The 27,505-nt window shown below is 45.9% G+C and overlaps 2 protein-coding genes across 2 annotated transcripts; both read right to left on the bottom strand.

Moving 5' to 3' along the window:
• Positions 1-350: 350 nt before the first annotated feature.
• LOC125944313 (uncharacterized) lies at positions 351-3,895 on the bottom strand. Its single transcript, XM_049664678.1, has 3 exons — positions 3,698-3,895; positions 1,627-1,794; positions 351-626 (listed from the first exon to the last, which is right to left on the bottom strand). Exons 1-3 carry the CDS (start codon positions 3,893-3,895, stop codon positions 351-353), a joined length of 642 nt encoding a protein of 213 aa, XP_049520635.1.
• Positions 3,896-16,723: 12,828 nt separating this feature from the next.
• LOC125944312 (CRISP/Allergen/PR-1-like) lies at positions 16,724-27,303 on the bottom strand. Its single transcript, XM_049664677.1, has 2 exons — positions 26,545-27,303; positions 16,724-16,738 (listed from the first exon to the last, which is right to left on the bottom strand). The coding sequence occupies exons 1-2, from the start codon at positions 27,301-27,303 to the stop codon at positions 16,724-16,726; spliced, it is 774 nt and encodes a 257-aa protein (XP_049520634.1).
• Positions 27,304-27,505: the final 202 nt, after the last annotated feature.

The raw sequence follows: 27,505 nt of genomic DNA, 5'->3' as shown, positions 1-27,505 counted from the left end.
AGTGAGTGAGTGAGTGAGTGAGTGAGTGTAGGTAATTCATAAATTCACTCGTCTGTCGAAACGCTGACGGTCCTGCCACACTCGATGGCCTTAGGTGCCCGTATGCTAGAGAACGGCATAATAAGGATTTATTTGCCCCACTTATACTGCCAATTCACCTTCGATGTTTTGTGTGGTTGGAGATATTCTCCACACATGGCGCAACAGGTACGCAATGTCTTCCGCACGAGTTGCTACTTCTGGAGAGACAGGAAGTGCTCTGAAAACAGTAAGCGAGAATACTATAGGGAGTGGCAAATATCGTGCGTGGGTGGGTGCCCTAGTTGTCTCGGGAGTGGCAGTGTAAGGGGCTAAAAGATGTTGCGGTCCACCACTGCCACGTTTCGTGTAAACGGTGCTTTCAACTTGCCTGCGATTGCGAATCCCAGAGCGCGCAGTGCTTCGGCGCCGTGCTCCAGCTGCAGCGGCGTGCGCACCCTCGCCTTCTGGAGCAGCGGCAGAAGCAGTGCCGACGTCGAGTCCGGTGAGTGTCCGCAGGCGGCCGCGTAGCTCGCCGCTACCGCCACCACAGAGAGCGTCGGGTGCACGGAACTGCCAACGGGCATGTCGCCTCTAGGGGTCGCCACCTGGAAGCGTTTCATAAGATTGAGCACAACAGTATACAGGAACCGCGATTAAGAAACGGTACCGTAGCATCGGCAAGTGGTCTTGTCATAGGCACATGCTTCTGCGGGTATTTACAGGCGGGTGAGAAGTCAAATAACAAGAAGTCTATATAAACATTGCAAGTGTCACGAAGATCAATTCGACTTTGTAAGGAGTACACTGTGGTCCTACAGGAACGAAAGATGAGCCATGCTGAATCTTAAGCTGAATACCATGCTTTACAATCTTTAAAGCTTGGAGTACACTTAAGCTCCGCCCGAGTGGAACGCGACAGCGTTATTGGACGCCGTTGAAGCCGACACCGACACCGTATTTTCTGCGACATGGGGCCCGATCAAAATTGAGAAAGGCGCCGTTTTCAACTTTCCCCTTAATGTTGCCTAGAGCCAAAGTACAGCGAAACACCATCAGAATTGGAGGACGCTCAAGCTTCGCCTTTACAAGTTGAATGCGATAGCATTCAATGATTCCTGGCTGCTTATCAGGCTTTTTTCTTGCATATTCAAATTACAATCCGACGCTATCACGTCTTTAGGTTGTGGTTAAGTCGTACTTAACGATTGTTCTGACGGAGTTTACTTTGAGAAATTCAGTTTTTTTTCACTAACGCCTTGCGCCACGCGAAGGGCTCGCCCGGTCGGGGTGGTTCGGCATGATTATTTCCGCCAGACGCCGATGCTTACGCCGAAACCGACAACGACGCCAGATGTTCTGCGACATGGGGCGCTTAACGCTATCGCGTTAAAATTAACGTAATAATCCTCCTTACGCACACCAGAGGCTAAAGCAAGGGTACAACTTCGTCATAACGTTTCATGAACTATTTTTTTTTCGCGCAAATGTTTTTGGTGGGTGGTTCCCATAAGCGCAATCAAAGCACCGCAGCGAATAGGCTAGCTATAGTGCAGGGGTAAAAGACATGCACATATGTGGGTATGGTCCCGTGGCACTGTCACTTACCAGTTGTGCGAGTGGTTCGCAGTGGTGCGGCGGTGTCACGGTGACGTTCGCGGGCGGCGAATCGGCGCCATGCACGTGCAGCCTCATGGCGTAAGCCTGATCGGCGTCGCCCATCGGCAGTTTTACGCGGTACGCACCAGGCCCCGGAAGTACGTGCACAAGGCGACCCTGCGTAACATGGTGTAAACTGTTGATCATACTAGCCTACAGGGTATTTTCTTGTCTTAAGAAACATACATGAGATTTACTCTTGTTTTGGCGTGATTACAGTGGTATAACAAGGAGTTTCGCTGAAGCCAACGCTTCGTCGATGAGACTTATCTTCGTCAGGGTAACAAATGCCCAGGAGGAGGAAAAACATTTATTGAAAAAAAGAATAAAAAGAACAAACAGGCCCAGCAACCTAGCAACTGCGTCAGGGCAGCAGCTGCTGCACTGACGAAGACGTCCCCTTGTGGAAACTTGGCTTCAGTGATATTTCTAGTTCGATCACGTTTAATCACTTCAAGCCTCCATCTTGCTGTAAATCGCTCTCTTGTTTATGACAGTTGTGTTTAGCGTGCGTCGTGAAGATTGCAGTCGATCGTTTATAAAAGTGGTCATTTATTCACCTACCGGAAACAAAATGTGCCTGTTTAATCTACTCTGACATACTCGAACACGAAACTCGCTTAGCGGCAATAATGATTAAGGAGGTTCCTTGTCTTCGTCTTTATGGAGAGCGTCTGTGCTAGAAAATGATCCTAGCGCCACATGCTACAGGAGAAGTAGAACGCCACAAGTGGTACTATTTGTTGTGAGAGGAAATAAGTGTTCGAAAAGTTCCTTTTGCCCGCAGGTCAGGGTGATCCGTCTCTAAACCCCTTTAACGCCCCTCTTATTTAATATGTCCGTTCTGGCGTGTCGGCGTGGACGTTTTGGCGCAAAAGCAAAAGAAAAAAAATGTGGTTGATCCCTCTTATATAGGAATCGGTATAGAACACGAAAGTGAAACGTGTCTTCACAGAAGTAGTGTAATGTTTATTGCACATTGATATATAATGTCTATTGGTGTTTTGTGGCTAAAGCGCCCTTAGGCGTTGATGCACCCACGCTGACGCCTGGTGGCACGTCTCCTCCATCACGACTACCAACGTCGATGACCATGAGCAACCGTCGTGCATATGGAAGCTGCACTACGCTGCACACGCTAGCACAACGCGAAAGACGAAGCACGTAACTGACACACTAATACAACGCGCAAGACAAAGCACGTAACTGAATCGTCACCGAGTCAAATCAGCGCGTACAGCGCGTCGTAATTGCAGCCTCCGCGATCAACTTCAGAAACATTTTCAGAGCTAATTGCGGAGGCCACGCTCCGCTGTGCTGAGTACGGTGAACGCCACCTAGGTGGCGTTGGTAGTGCTTCTTGATGCCAGCGTCCCTTCGAATGCTGGCATCGAGGCGTCGTAGTGCTGAGACCACCGAAGCGTTCACTGTCGGTGCGCGTTAGTGTCATAATGCAGTACTTCTCTTTTCTGCTCGTAGGCGGCGGCACCGCCCCGAGCAAGAGCGCGGGTACACGGAGGAGTGTTAGATATATAAGGCGCGTCTGTGTAGCTCTCTGCAAATGCGTTTGTGGCGCAATGGGTTAAACGCTCGGCGATCTATCGTCGCGGACCGAGAGGTCGTGGGTTCGATTTCCAAATTTTGCATGTTTGTGGAACTTTTTCTTCTGGTTTCTTTCTTTGTATTATGTTCGTGTATGTTCGTGTGACGTATTTCCGTGACGGAAATACGTCAGTGAAGTCTTGGTGGACCCCGACATAAAACACCTTCGTGTTAAAAAAAATCCTCCTCTCCGCTAGTAATCAACCTTCTTGTGCCTCATAAATGAAAATGTGGCAAACGTCAGTATTCTAAATGATTGACTGTTCAGCATCGCTTTCTTCAACCGAGGGTGGTTGAAATTGATCCGAAGGCCTCCAATGCGACATGCGTCATGGCATGTATGTCGTCTTGTTACGTAAAGCCTATTACTGTCTGCAACGACCCGTCAGTTGTCACGTATACGACTGCACCTACGCACCTGGTAGGGACTAGCAGTGCCATCGTCACGCAGGTAGACGCGCAATGGGGCATCCTCTTCTCCTCCCGTGCAGCCCACGAGGAAGCTCGTCTCCAGCACCGAGCCGTGAGCGGGCTGCACGATGCAGCGCATGGGCTCGGCTGCGCGAGCGGTCGAAACCAGGGCTGAGAGCAGCAGGAAGGACGTCGCCCGTCGCATGCTCCTTCCTTGGCGTCAGTATGACTGCAGCTGTATAGGCACCAGGCGGGTGGCCGAAATGACGAGACGGGGCTTCCACGAGCTGTGGCGCATGGACATCGAAAATACTCGAGTTATCGCTTCGCATTTGCCTACGACAGTCATCACTGCTGTCATGCCGATAGGTCATCTAGAAAGTTTGGGTGACAGCGCAAACAGACGACCACAAGAAGGAAGACACGGACACACAGGCGCATCCGTGTCTCCCTTCTTGTGGTCGTCTGTTTGCGCTGTCACCCAAACTTTCAAGATGTACCAACTCGCCCAAAAAGAAGTATTGATGAAGGGCATCTAGCCTTTCTGATACTGCGTAAGACTTGAGAGATCGTGGGGCTTGAGAGTGGGCTAGTTCGCATTTCATCACAAGCGGACTTGAACCACTTCAACTCTACCTGTATTGTGCGATTGTGTTTAATGAAAATAAGTGCGGGAGAGGTGTTCCAGGCCACTGATTAAAGTCTACATTGACAACGAGGCTGAAGAATAGCCGCAAGTTGATTACAATCCACGACTGTCCGTACTACAACTGCCGCTATTGCTTTCCTGGTGAATTTCCTGCTTAAATTTCAACTTCTCCCTAAGGGAGACGGTGGTAGTCGCTGTGGCGTACTTCCTTTCCTGCAACTCTATGTCACGACCGCTTTGATTAAAATATCATAGAGCCGTTGTGGCTTTGACACATAAGTCTGCAGCTCCGCCGTTGCTTTTCTTTTACGGGCATGTGTTCAGTTATTCCTCCTGCTCCTTTTCACACAAACACCGGACTGTCCTTCCGTGCTGTAGTAAGCTCCCCTAGCGGCCATTCTTGCATAATTTTTGTTAAGCCTCGTCGATAAACGTGGTGTTCTCCCCGCTATCCGACCGCCTTGTTTCCGCGCCACCCGACCCGGCACCGTGCAATTTCCTGTAGTCATCATTATGTATACATCGCATGGGCAATATACAGAACGGTGGTCGTCAGCTGATGATCGCAAAAAGACAAAAAAAAAGACAAGAAGGCAAGCACTCACCGTTGCACCTAATAGCTTTTGTGTTGGATGTGATAACACAGCTCTTTCGAAGAAGACGTGACCAGTCGTACCCCGAAGGCGAGAATTCGTTGTGCTCCGGGTACAGCGTGCCACCGCGTCCGTTCGCAGACTTCGTTCTTCTTCCTCTTCCTTCTCATTCCAAATCAGACCACCGCGTGCAAACAGCGCGCTGTCGCGTTTGTTGGAAGCATGGTACATGCCCAGCGATGCCCCCGAAAAGTAATAAGTTAGCCTTACCCTTAAATATAATACAGATGCAAAATACGGATGAAAAGTTGAAACCATTTTTCTTCTACGATGTGTGTTTTCTTGCGCCGTTTTTTATCTCTTGTGGTCTGTGCAACACCCGTTTTTTGAAGCTGACATCTTCTTTCTGTACGTTGCAGCTTCTTTAGCCACAAAACCGGCTGCATTTGGGTACAATTTGTCATTTGTGCGTCCAATCTGTCTCGTGGGTGCGTGCTATATCTGGACAAGTAATCAACATCGTCGACAACAACAATGTGTTGTAGATAATGTCAAGGGGCGCAGCAGACGCGTTCAATTACATCTAACGTGTCAGGTCTTTTGCTAATAGCTGGACATGCCGAATGCACATCCCATCGTTTTGTTGTCTATTACTTTAATACAGGAAACGCTGCAACAACCGATGGAGCTCAGAACTGCCTGATTATTGGGCATAAGGAAACGGGACGCACGGTCTACGCCGCCAGGCACCGATTCCTTGATCTTCTGGTTCAGAGACCGGATTTCCGCAGACCGACATATCTATACTTCGGAAGACTTAGCCAGTATTTCTGTTGTTCCTTTAAAACAACTGATAAATTTTCACGACAAAGAGTGTGCGTTGGCGTCTGTCAAACGGGAGGAGGAGGAGGGGTGTTGCTGGCTGCAGGCGGACCTAGCTTTGCAAAAGTTACTGGCAATTGCTCCGCCTGAACGCCACCTATCAACCGCGATATGGTCTGAAACACTTTGCAGTACAACTAACAATACCAGGTTCCAAAAACAAGTTGTCTCGGAGCCCGATACGTTGCGCGTTTTCCGAACCACGAGCTCACCATTCCCTTCCCAACCCTGTATCACCGAGGAACTTTAGGAGGAGCCGATGCACTTCCCTCCTAAATACCCATTGTCCTCGTGGGAACAAAAATTCATAAACCATTCCACTCTGTGAAGGAGGATGACCAGCGAAGCTGTTTATGCGCGACACAGAGGTGACACATAACTTTGAGCAAAGGTACGAACATATTTATTGCCCTGATCGGTGGTCATCGTGACGAGAAGTACGCAGACACATTCGCGTATCACCTCTGGTAATAAATCTGTCCGCCACGTAAGACGGACATGCCCCTTAAGCAATGGCTTATACCCCCGTAAACGCTGCCTCCCCATTACGACGACAGAAGAGAAGTGAAATTCTATGCTGAAATGATGAGCGGCAACGGTGCCCTCTGTGGAAGACGACGACGACGAACGCGTGAGCAGTGGCACGAGTGCGTTGGCGCGGTCGCACGGAGGGGCGCCAACCCTTTCCCCTTGGTCGCCTTAAGCCCAGATCACACGCATACGCTTGCGGACACGCGTAAGCTCACGTCTACGCGAGCTTACGCGAGCTACGCGAGCCCAGGCGCGCGATAACTGAGACGAGCTGATCACCGAGATCGCGCCGCGCTTCGACGCGTACGAGCCGTGCCGCACCGTCTGCGCAAGCGTGGGCGCGCGGACGCGAGCTTGCGCGCGTTTGCAAGCGTACGTGTGGTCTGGGCTATATCAGGCGCCCACTACGTCACGTACAAAGTCATACATTCACAGAGACGCCTCGTTTTAGACTGAGCTCCGACTGAGTTCCGACACGAGCGTCAATATGCGTTTGCTTTTGTTGTTGGCTCCTTCACTCTCACTTTTTAGGGGAGAGTTTTCCCGCGAGGACGCCATAAAATCCCGGATCATAGCCACAGAGAGCTTCGCTGTAAAATGTCACTTGCATTTGAGTGTGATGCCGCCTTGAGCTTGAGTACATCTATAAATTTCTTCCGTTCTGCTTGAAATTCGGAACACTTTAGTATAGAATGTTCAATGTCACCGAGAGCTTGACGATTCACACACGGCGATGATGGGCCGAGTTCTGTCTTGCACGACCAAGCTGTAGTTTGCGCTCACCCTGTGCGGATGCGATTTAGCAGAGAGGCACCAGTTCTGTCTGATGGGCTCACGCAGCGCTCGGAATATAAACGGCTTGCGAGGCTGCTCAGGCGATGATGAAACCCACTAAATTATTTTAATAGTGCACCCCTAACTTGAATACATCCTTGTTTTGTATTTTTCTAAGCACTCCTATCCCAAGCGTGCCCAAGAAGTAGTGTGAGCGACTTCACCGCGTTTGACGTGTTAAAAAGATGTAAGTAGCTTCGTCCAACGAGCTTTTCAATGAGGAAGAAAGCAATCGTTCGACTATGACGATCATGATGATGATGATCTCGGGAACCGTGGCAGGAGCTCACTGTTGGGACTCTGAATAATCGCTTTAATTAATAAAATGGGCCCGTGCCTCAGATCACATTAAAATTAATCTTAATTAAGCAAGGCATGATTTGTTGATTACCGTGATACATACTTTTTACTCGGAAAAGGGCACATATAAACACATCGTTTATGTCATCTGGAACACCTGTAAGTATTTTAATATTGTGTATTCTTTTACTGCCAAAAACAACCTAACGTGACCTGAAAACTTTCAAAATTCCGCTGCTCACAAGGGAACATTTGCGCCTACTAAACATTGCAAAAGGAAAGAAAGAAAGAAAGAAAGAAAGAAAGAAAGAAAGAAGAAAGAAAGAAGAAAGAAAGAAAGAAAGAAAGAAAGAAAGAAAGAAAGAAAGAAAGAAAGAAAGAAAGAAAGAAAGAAAGAAACGGTGAAGAAGAAAAAGAGAAGTAGGGAAAGAAAGGGAACGAGACGTTCAAATCCAGCGGGAAACCGCTAAGTTGGCATCACTGCTGACTAAGTCACATGACCAGAGCACCACAGCCATGCTCCGATTCGAACAACCGCAGTTGAGGCTAGCTGAGAAGCGAAAGCTCAGGTAAATATTCTACAGTGCCGCAAAGGCAGTACGGAGAGTACAGCCGCAACACAATTAGCTAATATATCATTAGAATCGGCCAGCCCGAAGGAGTAGGTGGCAAGAATGGAATAACATCGCGTAGAAAGTAGTGTTACAGTGTACAGACTTAGTGTTATCAGGCAAAAATACAGCACAGACGGACATATTTATTGCGTAAAAATGGCCAGAACTGACTGACACTGCCAGGCGTTTCACGATGCACACCTGGAAATCAGACGGGGTGTAAAAGATTGCGTCGCAGCCTGCGTCAAGGTGCCGTGTTGCCACACCTCTTTTTTAGCCGCATCACTCTTCATGACACGCATAGGCCCTTTTTGCATATCCCCGGGCGGATCAGCACCTGCGCAGTAGGAAGAGGGAAGGAGGAAGATCGGAACGATTTGTTTACATGGCCGATGAAATTCAAATTACCACAGCAAAAATAAATGGCGAATATTAAAGCTATTTCGCTCGCTTTCGTGGCGGTTGGTGCTGGTCGGATTTTCACTACCGGTGCAAAGGCGCCAACGCAAGGGTCACGTGTTCTCGCACAACTGAGCTGTGGTGTGCGTTAGCCGACTGCTATAGGACAATAACTTCAAGCGCACAACCAGACGGTAACGGTGAAAGAAGACTGCGACACACGAGCACTTTTCATGTGTCGCAGTCTTCTTTTCACCGTCCTCGTCTGGTTGTGCGCTTGAAGTTATTGTCATGCCTTACCAACACGCCCAAACGGCCACGTTATTGCGCTATTAGCCCCGAGAACGACCTACAAAGGCGCTGCGAGCGCCGCTCGCATGACGTCAGGGCACGGACTCGCGCCTGTCGTCTGCTGCAGTTGGGGCGCTGTCCGGGCGTCTTCTGCAGTGTTTCCGTTCGTTCGCTGTCGTTCCCTGTGCTTGTATATTTATGATGGTCATCCCAAATACATTTTTACGACGTCTTCATTCGCGCAAACTTATTCAAAGAGCTTATTTCCTAGACGACAGTTTATTTCTCAAGGGCAACGCTGCAGTGCCAGCCGAAGGAGCTCAGGCCAGCCCATTTCGTGTTTGCAATGGCTTTGCAAGGCTTTGCTGATTGAGGGACTAATAAAAAAGCATAAATAGCACATGACTAATAAAAGAATAAACGCAAAAACGTAGCACATAAGAATCCAGTTAGGATACCATACCTACATATGACTGCTACATTTACCTTGATTTCAACCCATTAAAACGTGTTTGCTTATGACGAGTAGCTCATGGTATAATATATAATTTTCCATTTCTTCGCAGAAACGCTCGGCAGTAACACGAGGACCTCACACTGCAGTTTAGATTCAACCAGCACCACTTGTTTCTTTAACTGCTTCTCATAATTAGGGCTTTCTTCATCGGTTAATTTTAAGTGGCGGTAATTTGAAGTAAAGCTAATTCGTAGAGGGCGCCACTCCAACTTCTCGCCGCTAATATAGACGCACATCCTGTCGGGAGAGAGCTTCCGGGAGTCTGAAAGTTTGTTTGCTCCGGTGGAGCGCTCGGCAAAGGCAGCCCCCTCCCGCCTCCCTCTCCCCCTGCAGCGGCTGCCGGAGAGGGCAATGAGTAAGGAGGATGGCAATCGCCTACCACGCCGGCGCTCGCGCTGTTCGAGAGAACACGCGCGTGAGGAATCGGCTAATAAGTATAGCCACCTCCTCTACTACCGCTACAGATGTGCTGCCTAACGGCTCTGTTCTCTGGGGAATCACGCACGCAATGAAACAGCAAATGTTGCATAAATATCATCGCGGCAACAAACATGCGTCATCAAGGGCATCATAAATTTATCTACACGAATAGCTTTCTTGAAGTCGGCTATTCGCTTACATTGACAATCCTAGTCGATGGTTTCTGGGCAATTTCTGACACGGGCAACGGCCCCGTGTCACAGAAAATCCGGCGTCGGCAACCGGCGTCGGCGTGCGATGCGGGTGGCGGAGAAAATCATCCCCAACCACCCCGACCGCGCAGGCCCTCCACGTAGTGCAAGGTTTTGGTCAACAAAAATTGAATTTCTCACAGTGAAATCCGTCAGAAAAAATGGTAAAGTACGACTTCACCATTCGGCGTCGGATTCGCCGTCGGATTGTTTAGCAATCGGCGTGGGATTGTAATTTGAATGTACGAGGAAACCTAATTCTGCCACGAGGAAACTAAAACACAAACCCCTTTTCTAGCATTTCTACCAGACCTACAGCCGCGCGTTGCGATGAAAACGGGTCCCCATAACGCTATCGCGTTCTACTCTTAAAGGCGAAGCTTAAGCGTCATCCAATTTCTTTTCTTTTTTTTTTTTTTTGTATGGAGCTTTCTGTGCAACGCGTACTGGGACACTGGCGGCCTCCGTGCATGTGGTAACAATAGGAAATGGCGTATCGGTCCACGATGACGTTGTTTGCATACCAAACTCCTGCCTTTTTGCAAGTTGCTTCAGTGAAATTCAATCGATAACAGAGCTAGGTAAGCTCAAGGCTGTTCACGTGTAACAAAAAAGAACGCAGTTGTGTGAGTACGCTTCATACAGGTTACGTGATTCTCTGTCACCCACACCAATCTATGCCAGCCTTACCATTTTTTTATGTTGGACAACCAGACACGGTATGCTCAACCAGCTTCTGTGCTTTTTCAGTCTAATATATTTCATTTGCAGAATAATGCAGAAAGTTGCAGAGACAAATTGTCATTTGGCCAATACACGAAAAAGCAGTCAGCCGGTCGAGCACCGTAGTTTGTTGCCTGGTACTGTCCTTGTTCTATGGTCTGCTATGATTTGACACTTGTGGCAACATGTTCTCGCACCCTACTTGGTTCACTTCTGCTACAGCACCTTTAGTGCTCCGACATACCGAAAGAAATATTTTGACAAAACCATTAGAGGGCTATTGTTATTTTCTTTCAACGATGTTGCTTAAACAACTGCCTGTCACAACGTAGGCACACCGAGTGCACGTGCGATGCCATCTTGTTTCGCGTTCGACATTCATCTACTTTTCTATCATTTCCACCTTTACCACAGCATCCATGCGTGTTAGTCAGCAAGGCTAACTCCAGGTTAACATCCCTGTAATCCACGACTAAGCACGTGTAGTCACTCAGGCGGGAAATGTTCATGTGCACTGGTACCTGGCGGATTTCGTCAGAGCAGAGCTGAAGAACGCCGTCAGCGATAGGCTGAACTGCGGGACTTGACTGCCTTACCTCCCTGAAGTAGTAGTAAATTTTTTGTGCCCTTTGTCATTCCTCTATAACTCCATTCTAAAATCAAATGGTCATAAGACTTTCAAACACTGTGAGAACAACAGCCCAGTACACAAGTGTGGGTGGCATTTCAATTAGGCAACAACTAAAGCGCGTGTTTTGCAGAATATCGTAAAGGGCAGAAGCACAAAGCCTCATCAACTTCAAAAGCTATGTAAGAACTTAGGCACACTTCCATGAAGTTGTGTGCCTGTGTGCGCAAGGAGAATTTACTCACCCAGCACCGAGTTCCGTCGGGCTCTCTCTCCTGTCTCAGGCGTAGGCTCCTGCAGGTGTAGACGCAATGCCTCTGGCGACCTTTAATCCGGGTCTGCGCATCAAGAGCCAGCAAACAAAGCAATAACGTTACCGCGCAGACAAGCTCGTTCAAACGAAACACTTAACAGAAAATGGTCAGTTCACAGAAATCATTGCTGTACAAAACGCAGACGTTTATCTGAAATCTTATCATATCGTGAACTCCTGCACAATAGTTATCAGGGTTTCTTTTTGCTTTCTTTTTTATAAATAGTGAAGCCATGACTTCTGTGCTCTCAGTACTGCTCTTGTTCAACATCTGCCATCGTCTTTCACGCAACCTTCGAATTCCGATGCACGAGAGGCTCCATGGCTGCTGTCGAGATAGCAGAATTTGTTATTGCAGTCGTCATGCCACTGCTAAGGAGTTAATGCACGCTGAAATCAGGACTGGTATTCTATTCATGTTAGGTGCTTTAATTTTTTTTTTTTTTTTTTTGGGGGGGGGGGGGGGGGGGGAATTGGAAAAGATTTGAAGTCTGGGGCGCTATAACGTAAAGCTATTCCAAAATTGTTTTTATTCCAATCTCCAGACGTCAAATTTACTTAACCACCGACGAAAGCATCGGGCGGTGACCCGCAGTGTTGTCTGAAGTTCTGAACAACCCAAACACTCTCCTCGTTTATAGGAGGTCACCTTTGTTCGCTTTCAAAAGCAATAACATTGCCTGCATAGAGAGGTGTTTGTTATCTAATTGGCTGACAAGAGGCAAGGAGCACGCTCCAGTGGAGAGGGTTTCGATAGGGCCGAGCCAGCACAGTCAAAATAGATAACTGCACGAAGAAGGCTTCTCCGATTGGTCCGCTTCGCCTTACTTAACTTGCAGTGGCTGGTCGAAAATCGCGGCGGCGTGCACTGGTAGGATAAGAATGCCGCTAAAACGGATCCTCAGCAAGGAAGAGTTGGCAGAGCGATGTCGTATGCATGCCGAAAGGGCTTGATAACGTTTTACTGCCACGCAAAAAGGTTTATCATGCGCAAATAAATACATGCTCACCGGCAGCTGCGAGTAGCGAAGGCCTGAGCGATCGGCGGGCAGCCATCTTCTATTCCTTTCAGAACGTGGCAGTCTGTGGCTATTCAGAAAATTTTGCAGTTTTGTTCGGCATATTAATGCAGTTTTTTCGCGTACACGCGTCACTTTGACGCAGTGAGTTTTCGCGGTTTTGCGAGGTCGCGTGACAGACAGGCGAAGTGGGCGCAGCCCGAAAACATTGTACCAATAGCATATAGGGCTAATGGTGCAAAAGGCATCGATTCAGGAATAATTTTATTTCTTTTTTGCGGTTTAATCAGTGTGTACACGTTATATCAGATGGGTAGCTAGCGCGGTTTTCGTGACGTCGCGTGACAGACAGGCGAAGTAGGGAGTGGTCCGAAAATGTTTCGACCAATCGTGGTGGGCTGATTGCAGAATTGAAATCGAAAATTTTGAAATAGCTTTACTTTATAGGGCCCCCTGTTCTACCCACCATGCCTCAAAGATACAAGGCACTCGTGTAACTGATGGACATGGAGTGATGCATTATCGACACTTGTAGCTGGAACAAGGGCGTTTTACAATTTTGACTCACCAACGCTGCGGGCACGAGTCTCGTACACTTGGCATCTGAAACAGCAGAAAACACGCACCGACCACGTGTGCTCATGCAGCGCGCTACACGAATACATGTGCAACGCAAATGCGATTCTCCGTTCTTTTGCGTCTGACAATCAGAATCAAATAACGAGGTTTAAGGCGAAGCACATCTGTAGCTACGAGGAACGGCGTAGTGGGGGCCTCGGACTAATCGCTTTATCCTGCACCTAAGTGCACAGGTATTTTTTTTATTTTTTTTGCATTCCGGCTCCACCAGAGTGGAGCTGTGGCTCGAACCCACGATCTCGAGCTCAGCAACAGAACGCCATCGCCACTGAGTCAACGCGGCGGGTGCGTCTGGCGATGAGTTGCACGAACAAAAATATACTAACCCTTAACCGCATGCTCTAAGCACGGTATGCCTTTGTATAATGAAGTTCAACAATAATGCCACGTTCAGCACTGCTTCATTTACGCAAGTTTGTTCTGCTTTTGTTGCACTCCTGCGCACTTTATTTTATTTTTACTGACAACAACAACAACAACAAGAAGAAGAACAACAACAACAACAACAACAACAACAACAACAACAACAACAACAACAACAACAACAACAACAACAACAACAACAACAACAACAACAACAACAACAACAACAACAACAACAACAACAACATGTATTAGAAGGGCTAACGAGAAATACCTGAGCAACCGATGGTTTGCCGGTGGCATTTTCCTGTTTAGGAATACTGGATATGACTTGCGACATATTATTGGAACCCTTAAACGGCAAAGTCTTGGGGTAGAGTGGAGGATTCGGAACACGTAGGTAATATACAATAGAGTGACAAAATAACTAGAATTTGTAGTTAGTAGTCACCCTTTCACAGGTGTGGAAGGGTAAACTTATTTCGGTCAAATAGTCACAAATGATCCGTATACTATAGCAGGAAATTGGCAAACAAATAACGCGACCATTTCACGCGGACTATGGTTGGGCGTAGCGTTCACTGAAACCTAGGCTTTCGACATAGGGCTGACCGACACTGCAGCTTGTGACCACTGCGGTGAAAATGAAACTATCAGTCACATTCTGTTTTAGTGCCCGCAGTTTTGCGTGCACAGACGCTAACTCACCGCTGTGCTCATCAAATTGGACGACGGGCCTCTGTCGTGATGAGTCGACCGTCTGGAGGTATATGATTCCGACTCTCGCTTTGAAAGTAACGCATACACCGTAAAAATTGTTTCACAAAAGGGCCGTAGTTGCCCCCTTGGGAAAAGAGCCTCGTGACCTTTCAGGGGGTCATCATATGAGCGACGCGCAGATGCACTCCGAAGTTAGTTTTAAGAAACCCCCTTTCTGTAAGTGTGATAGAAGTGATCGATCACACTGTAGGAAGGTCACGAAAGCAATATAATGCTCTTTTGCGAACCCCGGGCTCATCGAACGCCTATAGTATACTTCCTCGTTATTTTCTTTGTGCGTGTGTATGTGTGTCTCCTCCGCCATTCTTCCTAAACCATTTTTTTTCTCTCTCCCACGTGCAAGGTAGCATGCTGAAAACTTCCTCAGAACAGAAAGTTGGGCGAGCTGGTAGGTGAACATCGAACAGCTCCACATCCGTACTATTAAACAGCTACAAGCCGATGTTGGAACCGTGCATCTGGCTAAGCTCCCTGTGCTTCCTCTCTCTCTTTCTCTCTCTCTCTCTCTCTCCGCTTCTTGCAGACAAATAAGAACGGGTTGGGGCGCATATGGCACAATGTATTGTTTGTTTCCTTAAAAAGCCAACAATCAGTGCATTGTGCCAACGGTAGCCTGTGGATGTGGAGCTTGAAATTTGGAGGTTTTGCAAAGAAACTTGAGACGAAGCTGAGATACCTGCAGCGAGCACTGCAATAAAAAATGATAGCCAAGAAACAGATGCGCGGCGGTATGGATTAGAGAGCAAACGGGTGTAGCCGATATCCTTGTTGACACCAAAAGGAAGAACTGGAGTCGGCCTGGCCATGTAATGCGTAAAGCAGGTAAATAGGGGTCTATTACAGGATGGGTGCCAAGAGAAAGGAAGCGCAGTAGAAGACGGCAGAAAATTAGGTCGTGTGAAGAAAAAAAAGGAAATTTGAAGACCTCAAATTGAGCCGACTGACGCAAGAACAGTGTATTGGAGATCGCTGTGAGAGACATCATCGCCCTGAAGTGGACATAAATGTCATACTAATCAACGAATAAATTGTGATGCAACGTAATGCATCACGTTGGATTACGTTGTGATGCAATGTAATTAATTTTTCGGAGTATTTACTGATTACGTAATCCGTTACGTTGCCCACCAGAAAATTGTATCTCCATTGCAAAAAGCAGTGCCAGTCCAGATGACCGCACATAATTTTAGTTACTCACGCGAACATGATGCAGTAAGCAGCACCGACACCACCAGAAACGCCAGCATCCCAGCCTTATTCATGATACCGCTGAGCGATGTACGCTGTACGGCAGTCGATGGTTTCTTCAGCTACCTGCGCGTTCCTTGCTGCGAGCACCGTCTAACGAGCGCTTTCTCATTTATATTGGGTCACTAATGACACCTTCATGCACGTCACCACAGCATGTGGCGAGTTCGGCACCTGGCCCTTTGCCTGCCGAACAGTGAACCCTCTCGCACTGCCATTCTTGCGCCGTTGTCAAACTTCGTCTGATTTGAAGGGCCCATGAATACACACGTTCCGTGTCACTGGTTGCGCAAAATGCGACGACGTGAATGTCTTCATCGTGACTCCGTGGTCATGCGTCTGTCATAGTCCATGTGTGGGATACAAAGCCCAGTTCGCCGGCGTAGTCATCCGATCGCAGTAGCAGCGCCGTCGAGAGCGTGAGTGCGCAATAAATTCACGTAGAATCAAAGCCGAGAGGGAGAAAATGTCAAGACGGAATGCCACGCTATTCGGTATGCTCGGCGAGGTCTCATTTTACAACGCCCGCGCATCGAGGTTCATTATTAATAACTACAGATCGGCGCTTCTGCTTAACGATGTACGCACGTCATTTAATCAACTTGTCTGGATGTTTACACGTTGGTGGCATTTCTTATTTTGTGCTGTAGTTATAGCTCCTCTCCTGTCGTCGCTGTTGCTGCCACGAGTGTTGTACTGCTTTAACCTTGTGATTACCGTTCATTAGAGTGTCGTATATGCTATATCAGTGCAACCTTTAATTAAGGTATGGAAGCTTCAGGCAGTGGAAGCCGGCGCGGTGTCGCGAAGTCTCTTGCTGATAGCCAGCCAGGTGCTATTAATGAAGTCACTAAAGTGTTGGTAGACCTGACAGCTAAGCTTGAGGCGTTTGCGACTGACACGAGATATGTCGTCGGTGGTGTTGCTAACTCAAGTGCAGATGTTCGCAGTGAACTTGGACCCATTCGTGACTCCTTTGGCTTTATGAATGATGGCTTTGAACAATTCAACAAAGAAGTTGATGCGTTCCGTCGCGAGCTCACTGCAGTGGAGGCTGAAAATGAGCGATGTAAAAGAGAAAATGGGCAACTAAATAACGATCTGAAGGAAGCAAGGAAAGAAATATTTGAGCTGCAGCAAAACAGCAGGAACGTGAACTTCGAGGTTAAAGTACTACCGTTAGTCGCAACTGAATATCTGAAAAAATTAAAAAAAACGTTGGACAGATTGCCACATGTATAGACACAAGTGTCACCGACAACGAAATTGATGTAGTACATCGTGTTCCCTTCTCAAGACAAGAACAAACCAAATCTTATCATAAAGTTTTCGACTAAGTCTGCACGAGACAGAGTACTCTCTGCTGCGCGAAACACCAAGTTAACTACTAGTACCCTGGGCTTTGAAGAGACTAATCCTATATATATATATATATATATATCAGTGGCGTAGCCAGAAATTTTGTTCGGGGGGGGCTCAGGTTGCAGCGCGGCCTCCTCCTCATAGAAATTGTCGAGGGATCAAATACATGAATAATAACTGCATTGCCAATGCCATATAGTATATAAGATGCTGCAAATGAATTATTGAACGCTACGCACTGTCAAGTAAAATATGCATTTTTTCACAAAAGAATATATTCGTATGTCCTAAAAATTCTGGCAGAAATAACTGATATCAATGCGGCCGTGTTTTTTTTTTATTTAATAAGGAAAAAAAAATATCACACGGACATTAGAACTATATCAGTTCGAAACCAGCAAAGCAGTGTATACAGCTGATATGAAGAACGTAAAGGCCATGAAATGAATAAGTTGAGGACAAATATTTTGATGAATCTTCGTCATTCAAGAACCTTGTTTACATTTTTGCACATATGCAACGGCCAGGAAAAAACCTCAATGACGCTGTCCCCAGTTGCAATAGATTGCGCAGGAGCAGCTGTTACCGGTCGTGTATTGTAGTTACACCGAGATTATACTCGCAACTGTGAATACAAATAAAAAGTAGGAGAGAGAGAGAAGTCATAAGGGAAAGGCAGGGAGGTTAACTATGCTGAGCCCGGTAGGCTACCCTGCACGGGGGAAGGGGGAGAAGGGATTGAAAGAGAAGGAAGAGAGAAGTTCACAGTTCACACGTTGCATATTTACAGTTAAGCGTTCATCGCGGAGTTTCGTCAAAGGCGGTCATACAGGTTTGTGCACTTCAAAAAACACAGCAGCGCCTTTGTAGCCCTGCACATAGCAGACGCACGAGGCCACGCGCCCAAGATCTTTTCCTCCGTAAATGGCCTGTCGTCTAAGTGCCCTAAAGCCGTCCGAAGGGCAATCCTCTCATCATCGTATCTGTGGCAGTCGCATAAAAGTAGGAGTTCTGCAAAATATACATTAGAAATGCGAAGATAGAATGGAATATACAAATGCGAAGATACAACTCGCTAAAGGGCAAAAAAGAGTCGCTGGAAACAAAGTTCACTGCTTGTATACACAACACCTCGCAACAAGATATTTAAATATACGTACGTATCTGCTTAAATACGCAGATTTATTGGAGACTTAGACGTCTAAGTCTCCAATAAATCTGCGTATTTAAGCAAACGTCACTGTATATTGTGCGTCAAACAAGACAAATAAGCACGTTGCGGAGTCAGAGATACGCACAGAAACTTGCGCACAGAAAGACAGATGATCTAGGCAAGAACAAAACAATGATCGCAGAAATCGTGATATGTACTCGGGTCATGCAGTGGTCGCGACAGCACCATACAGGTAGAATAAGAGAGTAATAATGCAAAAATCAGTACGAAAATGTGTAATTTAACTGCCTGCACAGCGGCATCAATTATTCTGCACCCAAAATTAAAGGAGGGTTTTGCTTCGTTTAAAAAAAGAAATAAAAGCAGGTAGGTAAAACGGACAGAAAAGGACAAACGAAAGCCACAGATGATGCGGCAAGTTACTACCTAATATCCGAGTGTGTTTTTGGCAAACGCCGCGTGGACCGGGCTTTCAATGAGCAAGGTCGGTCAAAATTGGTTATTGATGTCCTCGTAATTTTCGTATTGGCATGATAATTTTGACCATGATGCTAACTGCTAGAATAAAAGGATAAAATTTCTGCGGTTTTAAAAGCTAACGAACAGTCATACGTTTTCATAATTACGAGCTTATGGACCTGAAGGAACAGAGTTTTTACTTGCATTGATTTTTGCTGCTTCGCTATCTAAAGGACAAACTTCTCTCGGCGGGGAAGTTGAGCGAAGCGGTCAATGACTTCGGACACGTTGATGCCGACGTCTCTGTGGGTGTATAGAAGCACCAGCCTAACCATGCGTTCCACATACACTGTAGAGCGCAAGTAGTTGTTTAGTAAACTCTTGTTAAAAAATATTCTCTCTGCACTGGCAGTGGTCACTGGAAGGGTGACTAGAATCTGGAACAGTTTGTACACATTTACACAGAACCTGCAGTCGCAAAGGTAGAGGGCATCTATTCCGGTGATAAAACCTAAAACACTCCCTCGATGTCGTTGGCATCCTTGTTTACTGTTTAGGTACCTTGCACAAACAGTAGACTGTTCGATTCCGGCGATGTCCGTCGTTTCGACAGGAAGTATGGACAAGCAGCCTGCTTTTGCAACTAGGCTTTCTTTGATAATTTCGCCACAAACTTCTATAATTTGGTTTTGTGCATCTGGGCTTAAATACGAGGCATTACTGGGGCAACTTTCCAAATGGTTCTTCAGATATGTATTTCCACAATCAGCTCGCATGCGGAGAAGCGCTTTGAAAATACTTGTACTTTTAGCGGGGCCTATGCTTAAATTCATAGGGCCACTGTCCCTGTGGCCAACGAGAGCCAGACCTTGTAGCCCGCAAAAAGAATTTACTCAATAATAGGCCATTTCCTTTCTCCTGTTTTCTCAAATTTTACTTTGCCTGCCCTGGTCCAGCTGATCGATCACATTGGGCACGCGTCCTGAAAATGTTTCGAGAAAATTATCAGCTGCTAGCTCACAGTCACGGTAATATTTAGGATTTTCGTGTTTGTGGAAGATTGCGAGCGCGAGCTTTCATTTCTGGAACGGCTTGGACACGAGGGCTCCAGTGCACGCATGTTCGTCCAAGTTTATAACAGCATTAACCCCATAAAGTTCCAGAATTGAAAATCTTTTAAAGCACGCCTATGGAAATGTCAGTGCACCTTTCGCGTCAAAAGTTTATGAGAACTTTACACCCATAAAGTTTCGGAATTGAAATCCATGCGCTCCGTAGATTCCGCGGCTGCTGCGAGATGCCGCAACGTGCCCGCTCGCTATCGAAAAGCCCTTGAAAGTTTGTGCTCGGATCCTTGCGTTTCGTGACCCCAGGTGCCACGAAATCCAGCCCTTGTTCGCAATGTTCGTGCCGAAATGTCTTTCGAGCGTGAAAAAGACATTGTAGAGAGAATGCAGAATGATTGAACATAGCTCGCCTACACGAACATGTCGCAGCCTATGACACTAGGACACCTGAACAATGGAACATTCCGCACTCATGAACGAATTATGGCCAACAAATGCTTCGACATACACTTCCGACCTTACTCAATAACCTCGCCTTACGAGAAATAGACCTTCTGTCCTTATGCAGCCTGCACAACTACTTTCAGTCAAACTAATCCTTCTTGTTTAATGAGTTTATTCATATGCAATCCTGTATGACTTCTCCCTCCTTTATTTGCTTTAGTCTATGCTGCACTGAATATAGTGCTATGTTAGGTTTTTTTTTTCCTATTTTCTTCCTGTTTTCGTATAATAAGACTTTCTTTGTGTAATCTATAATGCTCATGTATAAATTCAATATTTCCTTAGTAATGCAGACTACTTGTTTTTCTGATTGTTAAAGTGTATTACTACCTGTCTCGTATACACATTTTTTTTTTGTAAATTGACACCTTCCCATCTGTTTACTCACATGTGAGCGCCCGACGCCTTCTGTTGCCTTTGATGAGTTTTTGGGCTAGTCAAGTTGCCTGCGTGCAACTTTTTATCCAGAACCCCGCCAGGTAATTCTTTTCATGGGAAATAAATTATTATTATTATTATTATTATTATTATTATTATTATTATTATTATTATTATTATTATTATTATTATTATTCGCGGCGTCGGTGGTAGTTTTGGTCGGCGGTGTATGCCGGCACGAAAAAATTTCGGGGGGGGCTGAAGCCCCATCAGCCCCCCCCCTGGCTACGCGCCTGATATATATATATATATATATATCAGTGAGCTCCTCTGTGTTTAAAATAAGCACCTTCTGGATAAAGCTCGGCAACTGAGGCGTGAAAAAGAATGGAAGCTTGTTTGAGTGTCACAGCGAAAGATCCTGATGCGCAAGTCTGAAAGATCATCTGTCCTACATGTTGCCTGTGACGCGGACTTGGACAAGGTGAATTAGGTTGTTCATACTCGACACCACTTATGTCACGGTGCCCGCAGATAAAATGGCGGAAGAACATTCGAAGAACCGATGGCTATTCTTGGTCTTTCCCATATTTTTTAGGAGAGTTAAAGGTGAGTTTTTTCAAAGAGCCACATACATTTCCCGAACCGCTGTGGTTATGCACCCAGCCAATGCATCTGATAGTGCCTTTATGTATCTGCACCCTAAACAACTGTTGGAGACACGAGTTCCATTTATTAACCTTGCCCTTTTGATCAATCTTGTATATTTTACAGTCTGTAGTGCATCAGTGTTGCACTCGTTTATTCATCCCTTCTACAGTGTTCTTGTTTTGCTAAGGATTATTGCTTTAAAAAGGTCCCGAAGTGTACTAGTCCCTCTGAATTAAGTACGATTATCGCGGATCAGCATGTATCGACTCTGAGTTTCCTTCAATTGAACATACAGTCAGCCCGTTCTAAAGAAGACAAATTGTGGAATTTTCTGGATGAATTTAACTTTAAATTTTGAGTCATTATGCTAACTGAAACTTGGTACCGCAACGATATCGATATTGTGCATATTGACGGTTATAATGTGGTCGACATAAACAGAGAAACTAGAGGTGATGGTGTATGCATATATGTGGAAACAAGTATCAGCTATGAGTGTATTGATGAATGGTATCGATACTGTGAAGACTTTGAAGTTAGGTTTTTAAAGTTCCAAAGCTTCCTTTTCACTGTTGTCTATTAGACCTCCTCACAGTATAGCATCAACAATTTTTTTTCAATATTTAGATGAATTCTTTGGTTTGTTCATGATAACAATTACACATTACTACTCGCAGGTGACCTGAATATTGACATGCTCACAACCACAAACAAACAAACTCACCTGTCCAATCTACATCTTTTGCACTGCCTTTCAAACGTTATAACTACCCCAACTCGTATCACAGCTACCACAGCAACCTTGATAGATCTATTTATCACAAATTCTGCTGACCTACTGCACCATGGTCCCATTAGTATAACTACTAGTGATCATTCGCGAATTTGCGTAATTACTACTGTATAAATTAAACAAATGCGCTCAGAGAAATCAGACAGTTATTTCCGAGAAATAATTTCACAATCTATTTCTTGCTTTCGTGACAAAATAAGCTCGCTGAGCTGAGATGCCATATTCTCCTGTTCATCGCCTGATAAGGCATACGACCGCTTCATTAATATCTTGTGCTCAATATACCCCAAAAAAATTTCCCTACACGCATGCAAAAAAGCCTAAGCAAGCCATGGATTTCCTCTCAGCTAATCAAGATGATAAAAGAAAAGAATCGACTGTACCATGCGTTTGTGAACAGCCGTGACCCAGATGCGTTGAAGAAGTTTAAACAATACCGAAATAACCTTACTAAACTGCGAAAACAAGCTAAACATTACTATTACTACTCCATGTTTGATGGCATCGTTGATGCAAAGCAGACTTGGAATAGGCTGAATTCGGTTATCACATCACGGCAAGCCGTCTGTACAATTAACGACCTTAAGGTGGGAAACGAATTTCTTAAAGATGAAGCTCTAGCGAACAAGTTTAATGTCTACTTTTTATCTCTAGTTGAAAGCACTCATGATCGGAATACAAAATAAACTTAGTAAAGTTTTAGGTATGTTGTGCAGGTGCCGGAGGTTACTACCAATACCGCAGAAACTTATGACTTATAACGCCCTATTTGCTCCTCACCTGCGCTATTGTCACCTCGTTTGATCAAATAGTACTAAAAGATCGTTAGGTAATTTAGTTTCACTCCAAAAGAATGCCTTACGTGCTATTTCAGACTTGCCTTACAATGCACATACACGTGATGTATTCCGGAAGTTAAAATTTTTACGAGGAGACCACCTTTACGAGTATCAGCTTATATGTTCTTTTAAACATGATATGATTAAGGGTATTACTCATATCAGAAACATCGCACGCATGCAACAGAATCCAGCTTTTCGCCAGAATCGATACACTGAACACTGGGCAGTTCCGCGCCCACGCACAAATTGCGGCCTTCAAACACTGTCCTACTACTGTCTTCCCTCAACGCTTAACAAGTACGAACTAAGTGATGTAAACATACGTCATGTATCCAAAAACACCTTCTTGCAAATACTTTTGTGAATGTTAAATTTTTTTTGTGTGTCACTTGAAAACTATTATTTACCCTCTTAAAGTTGTGACATTTCTGCTTCTTCTTTCTGGGGTTTTACGTGCCAAAACCAGTTCTGATTATGAAGCACACCGTAGTGGAGGGCTCCGCATTCATTTTGACCACCTGGGGTTCTTTAACGTGCACTACAACGCAAGCACTCGGACGTTCTTGCATTTGGCCTCCATCGAAATGCGACCGCCGCGGCCGAAACATTTCTGCTCTTGCTGTATGTACATACATACATACATACATACATACATACATACATACATACATACATACATACATACATACATACATACATACATACATACATACATACATACATACATACATACATACATACATACATACATACATACATACATACATACATACATACATACATACATACATACATACATACATACATTTCTGATCTTGCTGTATGTATGTATGTATGTATGTATGTATTTTTTTATCTTGCCACAAGTATGTACAATGAATATGTTGCATGTTGCTGCCTATTGTTCACGGGGAGGTGGGACCAGTCAAGCTGCCGGTATGCAGCTTTTATCCCGCCATCCCCACCCTTTATGTACATCAGTGAACTTATGTGGTAAAATAAACTTCAATTCAAAAAGCTAAAAGAGCATTCAACGAAATATTGCTGAATTCATAGCCATACAAGTCTGCCTGTCATACCAGTATTCAAATACACGAGCGTAAAAGTTGGGCTCTGTAGATAAGTTATGTTCTAGAACCTTCAACCGCATTAGAAAACATGGATGAAGCGAGTACACATGCAAACGCTTCTGTACGTCCACTCGCTTCGTCGGTGTCCTCTAACGCGCTTAAATTTCGCCTCGATACAACCACCGGAGCGTCATCTCACCATCGCAAACCTACTTCATGTACAGCGCATAACGATCGAAGGCCACCTACCAGCGATCACCCATTACTCCTGTCTTGCGTCAGCCGAATCCATCCAGTTCCTGCAAATTCTCTGAGCTCATCAGACCGCCTAACGCTCTGCATTCATTGACAGCATCACTCTTCCCAGATCCCTCAGCACCCAATCTGTTACCGCCGGTTATATGCTCTATGGCTTACACTAGCGGCCAAACTCAGCTTCTGCTTCTTAATCTCAACCATATTGATAGCTACGCCATTTTTCTCTCTATTCTTTACTGGCCTCTTCATGTCTCATGACGGGTGTGCCTATATACCAGTGTGCTTCCCATCGCTCGTTCAGCTTTCTTTAGTTTCCTCTCAACGTCTTGCTATCATCCAAGTTCGAACTCTGTAGGCTAGTTGTAGCAGTGCTATAACGTGCTGATTGTATACTTAGATTTCTTTTCGTGCTAATGGTAAGCTGACGTTAATAACTGACAAGGTCTGCCGCGTGCGCTCCCATTCATTCGTTTGAGTGTTTCCTTTCCATGATCTGTGTACCATAAGGCAAATAAATATGCTTTTACAATGCTTGAAGAGGTTGACTAGCAATATATTCTTAATGCCTTGCCAAACTATAGAACAATAACAATTATTTAGTCGTCTACGTGAAAATCTACTAACCTACCTCTGCACTTTGCTGGTTTAGGTCTTCAAACCTTTGTTGTACCCGCCGTGGTGTCTCACTAGCTGTGGCTTTCGGCTGATAAGCCTCACGAGGCCACGGGTTCAATTCCCGGTATCAGCTGCCGCATCTTAATTAGGACGGGCAGGCAATAACGCTCGTATACCTAAATTTAGGTATCCGTTGAAAAAACTTCCAAGTGATTGAAATTGAATCCTCAGATCCCCTCCACTACTACAACACCGAATACTTCAGCATCGTGTTTTGGCTAGTCTGTTATATGATTTGGGGCCGAATTCTCAAATTTTTTCGCTCGTAAGTGCTCCTTGGCATTCGTTAACCGACTTCCCTAATGATATGTCCAGCATCAGGATTGGTTTAAATTTTCTTGTACGAACAATTCTAGCGTAATATGTTCCTTTCTTTTCTTTTTCTTAATTTTTATAACGCTCCTACAAGCACTGTCGCTGCAACTGGTGCTTCACAATATCTATAAAATCAAGGTTTTGTTGTGATTTGCCAACTCTTGACTGGACTTCTAACTCTTCGGATGTCTGCTTTTCTATCGATCATATATGACTTAATTCATTCCGGTGCTTTTCGCCCTACGAAAGTTAATTTCATCAAGTAGCTCAGCTGTCCTATAGTGACTGGTTCTGTGTTTATTCATCACTGCTTCTGGTGACTCTCATACTTGAGGGCGTTTTACTGCGTGACAAAATTTCCCTGAATACTTACGAAGCACCCTTTCAGTTTGTGTATCCAGATATAAACTTATTTTTCAATTACATTTACATTCTGCAGCTGAGTGTATGGGTATAAGAGGCCTTGTCCTCTCTTTTTCTTGCTAACCTAGGCTGTCCTTGGAGGGGCTTTTTTTATTGTGAAAACATTGTGTACTCAATATTTATGTTCGCTGATATGCCGTCGTTACAGTAAAACGTATATATATATATTATATATATATATATATATATATATATATATATATATATATATATATATATATATGTGTGTGTGTGTGTGTGTGTGTGTGTGTGTGTGTGTGTGTGTGTGTGTGTGTGTGTGTGTGTGTGTGTGTGTGTGTGTGCGTGTGTGTGTGTGTGTGTGTGTGTGTGTGTGTGTGTGTGTGTGTGTGTGTGTGTGTGTGTGTGTGTGTGTATCCTGAACGTTTCGCAATCCGCATTGTACTTACTGCGAGAATCAGCCAGTGCACTGTGATGGCACCGGTGTCGCCTACTGGCAATTTGTTCGCTTGGTATTGTGACTAGCCGCCGTATCAACTGCGCAATATGGTACCGTAACAACTATGAAAAACGATAAAAACACCAAGGAGCAATACATGTTACCACAATGCACGCTATACTAAGTCATACACGTACGTGCCACGATAAGTGACACCAGCCAGAATAACCCACTTCCTCTCATCTATGTGAACAACGCGCGCTGTCCGTGAAACGCTCCGTAAGATGCAGCGATTACACACGGAGCCAGGGGCCATGACGGGCTAAGTGTTCTAGGCCCACCATTTCTACGAATAAACGCGAAGCCTCCGTCACTCATGCCACTACGGTGTTTAGGCTTATTCGGAAGCTTTCCGGTTGCGCCTGGCACCTCGTGAGGCGTATGCGAACCCTTGAAAGACGTCTCTCGTCCTTTGTCAGCCGCACCACTAACCGTACTAAGTGTGCACAGCCCTGTATCCTTCATGCACGCAGTATCGTTCGGGCAAGCGGAGCAGACGTCTCCGGCCTGGTACACGGGTAATGTGAGGACGTTGCCGGCGCCAGCGTAGTTACAGACATACAGCTGCATGTGCGGCATCACCGAGACGCCGGCGACGGTGTAGTCGACGTAGCCACAGCCCACGTAGTGCACCGTCGCCCATACGACTTGGGTAAAATGGCCCGCGGAGCTCTCCGAGGAAAGGGAGAATCTGTTCACGTTGCTTGGCGAGTAGTGGCTGTACCCGTCGAACCAGGCCTTGACCTGAGTGGGCCAGTCCGTGCCGTTGAAAGCAATATTGCTCCTCCGGAAAGCCAGGTTTTGTCCCGTCTTATTGAATTGAGCGATGAACCGGTCTTCGGGCGAGTCGTGTTTCAGGGTTCCCCGGCCGTCGGTGCATTGTTCGGCCTTGGCCTGTGCCACGGAGGCCAGTTCCTCGTTCCAGTGGAGCTGCCGCATGTTTGCGGCTTGAGGGAAGCCCTTGAGCTTGCCCATGGCCACCATGCTCCTGTAGTCGTTGTGAGCCTTCAGTATGAGCTGGCGCTCGGCCGCGCTGACGCCCTTCTTCTTGAATGCGCACTCCTTGTTAGCCGGCTTACAGGCGGTGTGTGTAGGCCGCAGCTTCTTGTACTCACTCCTGCACTCCTGGGCGCTTCTTGCAACAGTCGACGCAATCCACAATGCTACGATGAGAAACCTTCGCTGCTTCATTTCTTCGGCTTCTCCGTCTAACTCGGAGAAAGCAGTGGCAATTATTGCCACAAGACGGAGGGACGCAAAACCGTAAGGGATAATGATTATGACACTGATGTATCTGATGATGAGGATAGTCATCAATTATGTTGCACGTAACCAGTTATATGACACACACCCCAAGAATTGAGCGGCAGGATGGAACAAAAAACCAGCAACT

This window comes from Dermacentor silvarum, chromosome 3, assembly GCF_013339745.2.
Source record: "Dermacentor silvarum isolate Dsil-2018 chromosome 3, BIME_Dsil_1.4, whole genome shotgun sequence".
Taxonomy (NCBI): Eukaryota; Metazoa; Arthropoda; class Arachnida; order Ixodida; family Ixodidae; genus Dermacentor; species Dermacentor silvarum.
The sequence above is the reverse complement of the archived record's forward strand: the minus strand, read 5'-3'. Positions and strand labels throughout refer to the sequence as shown.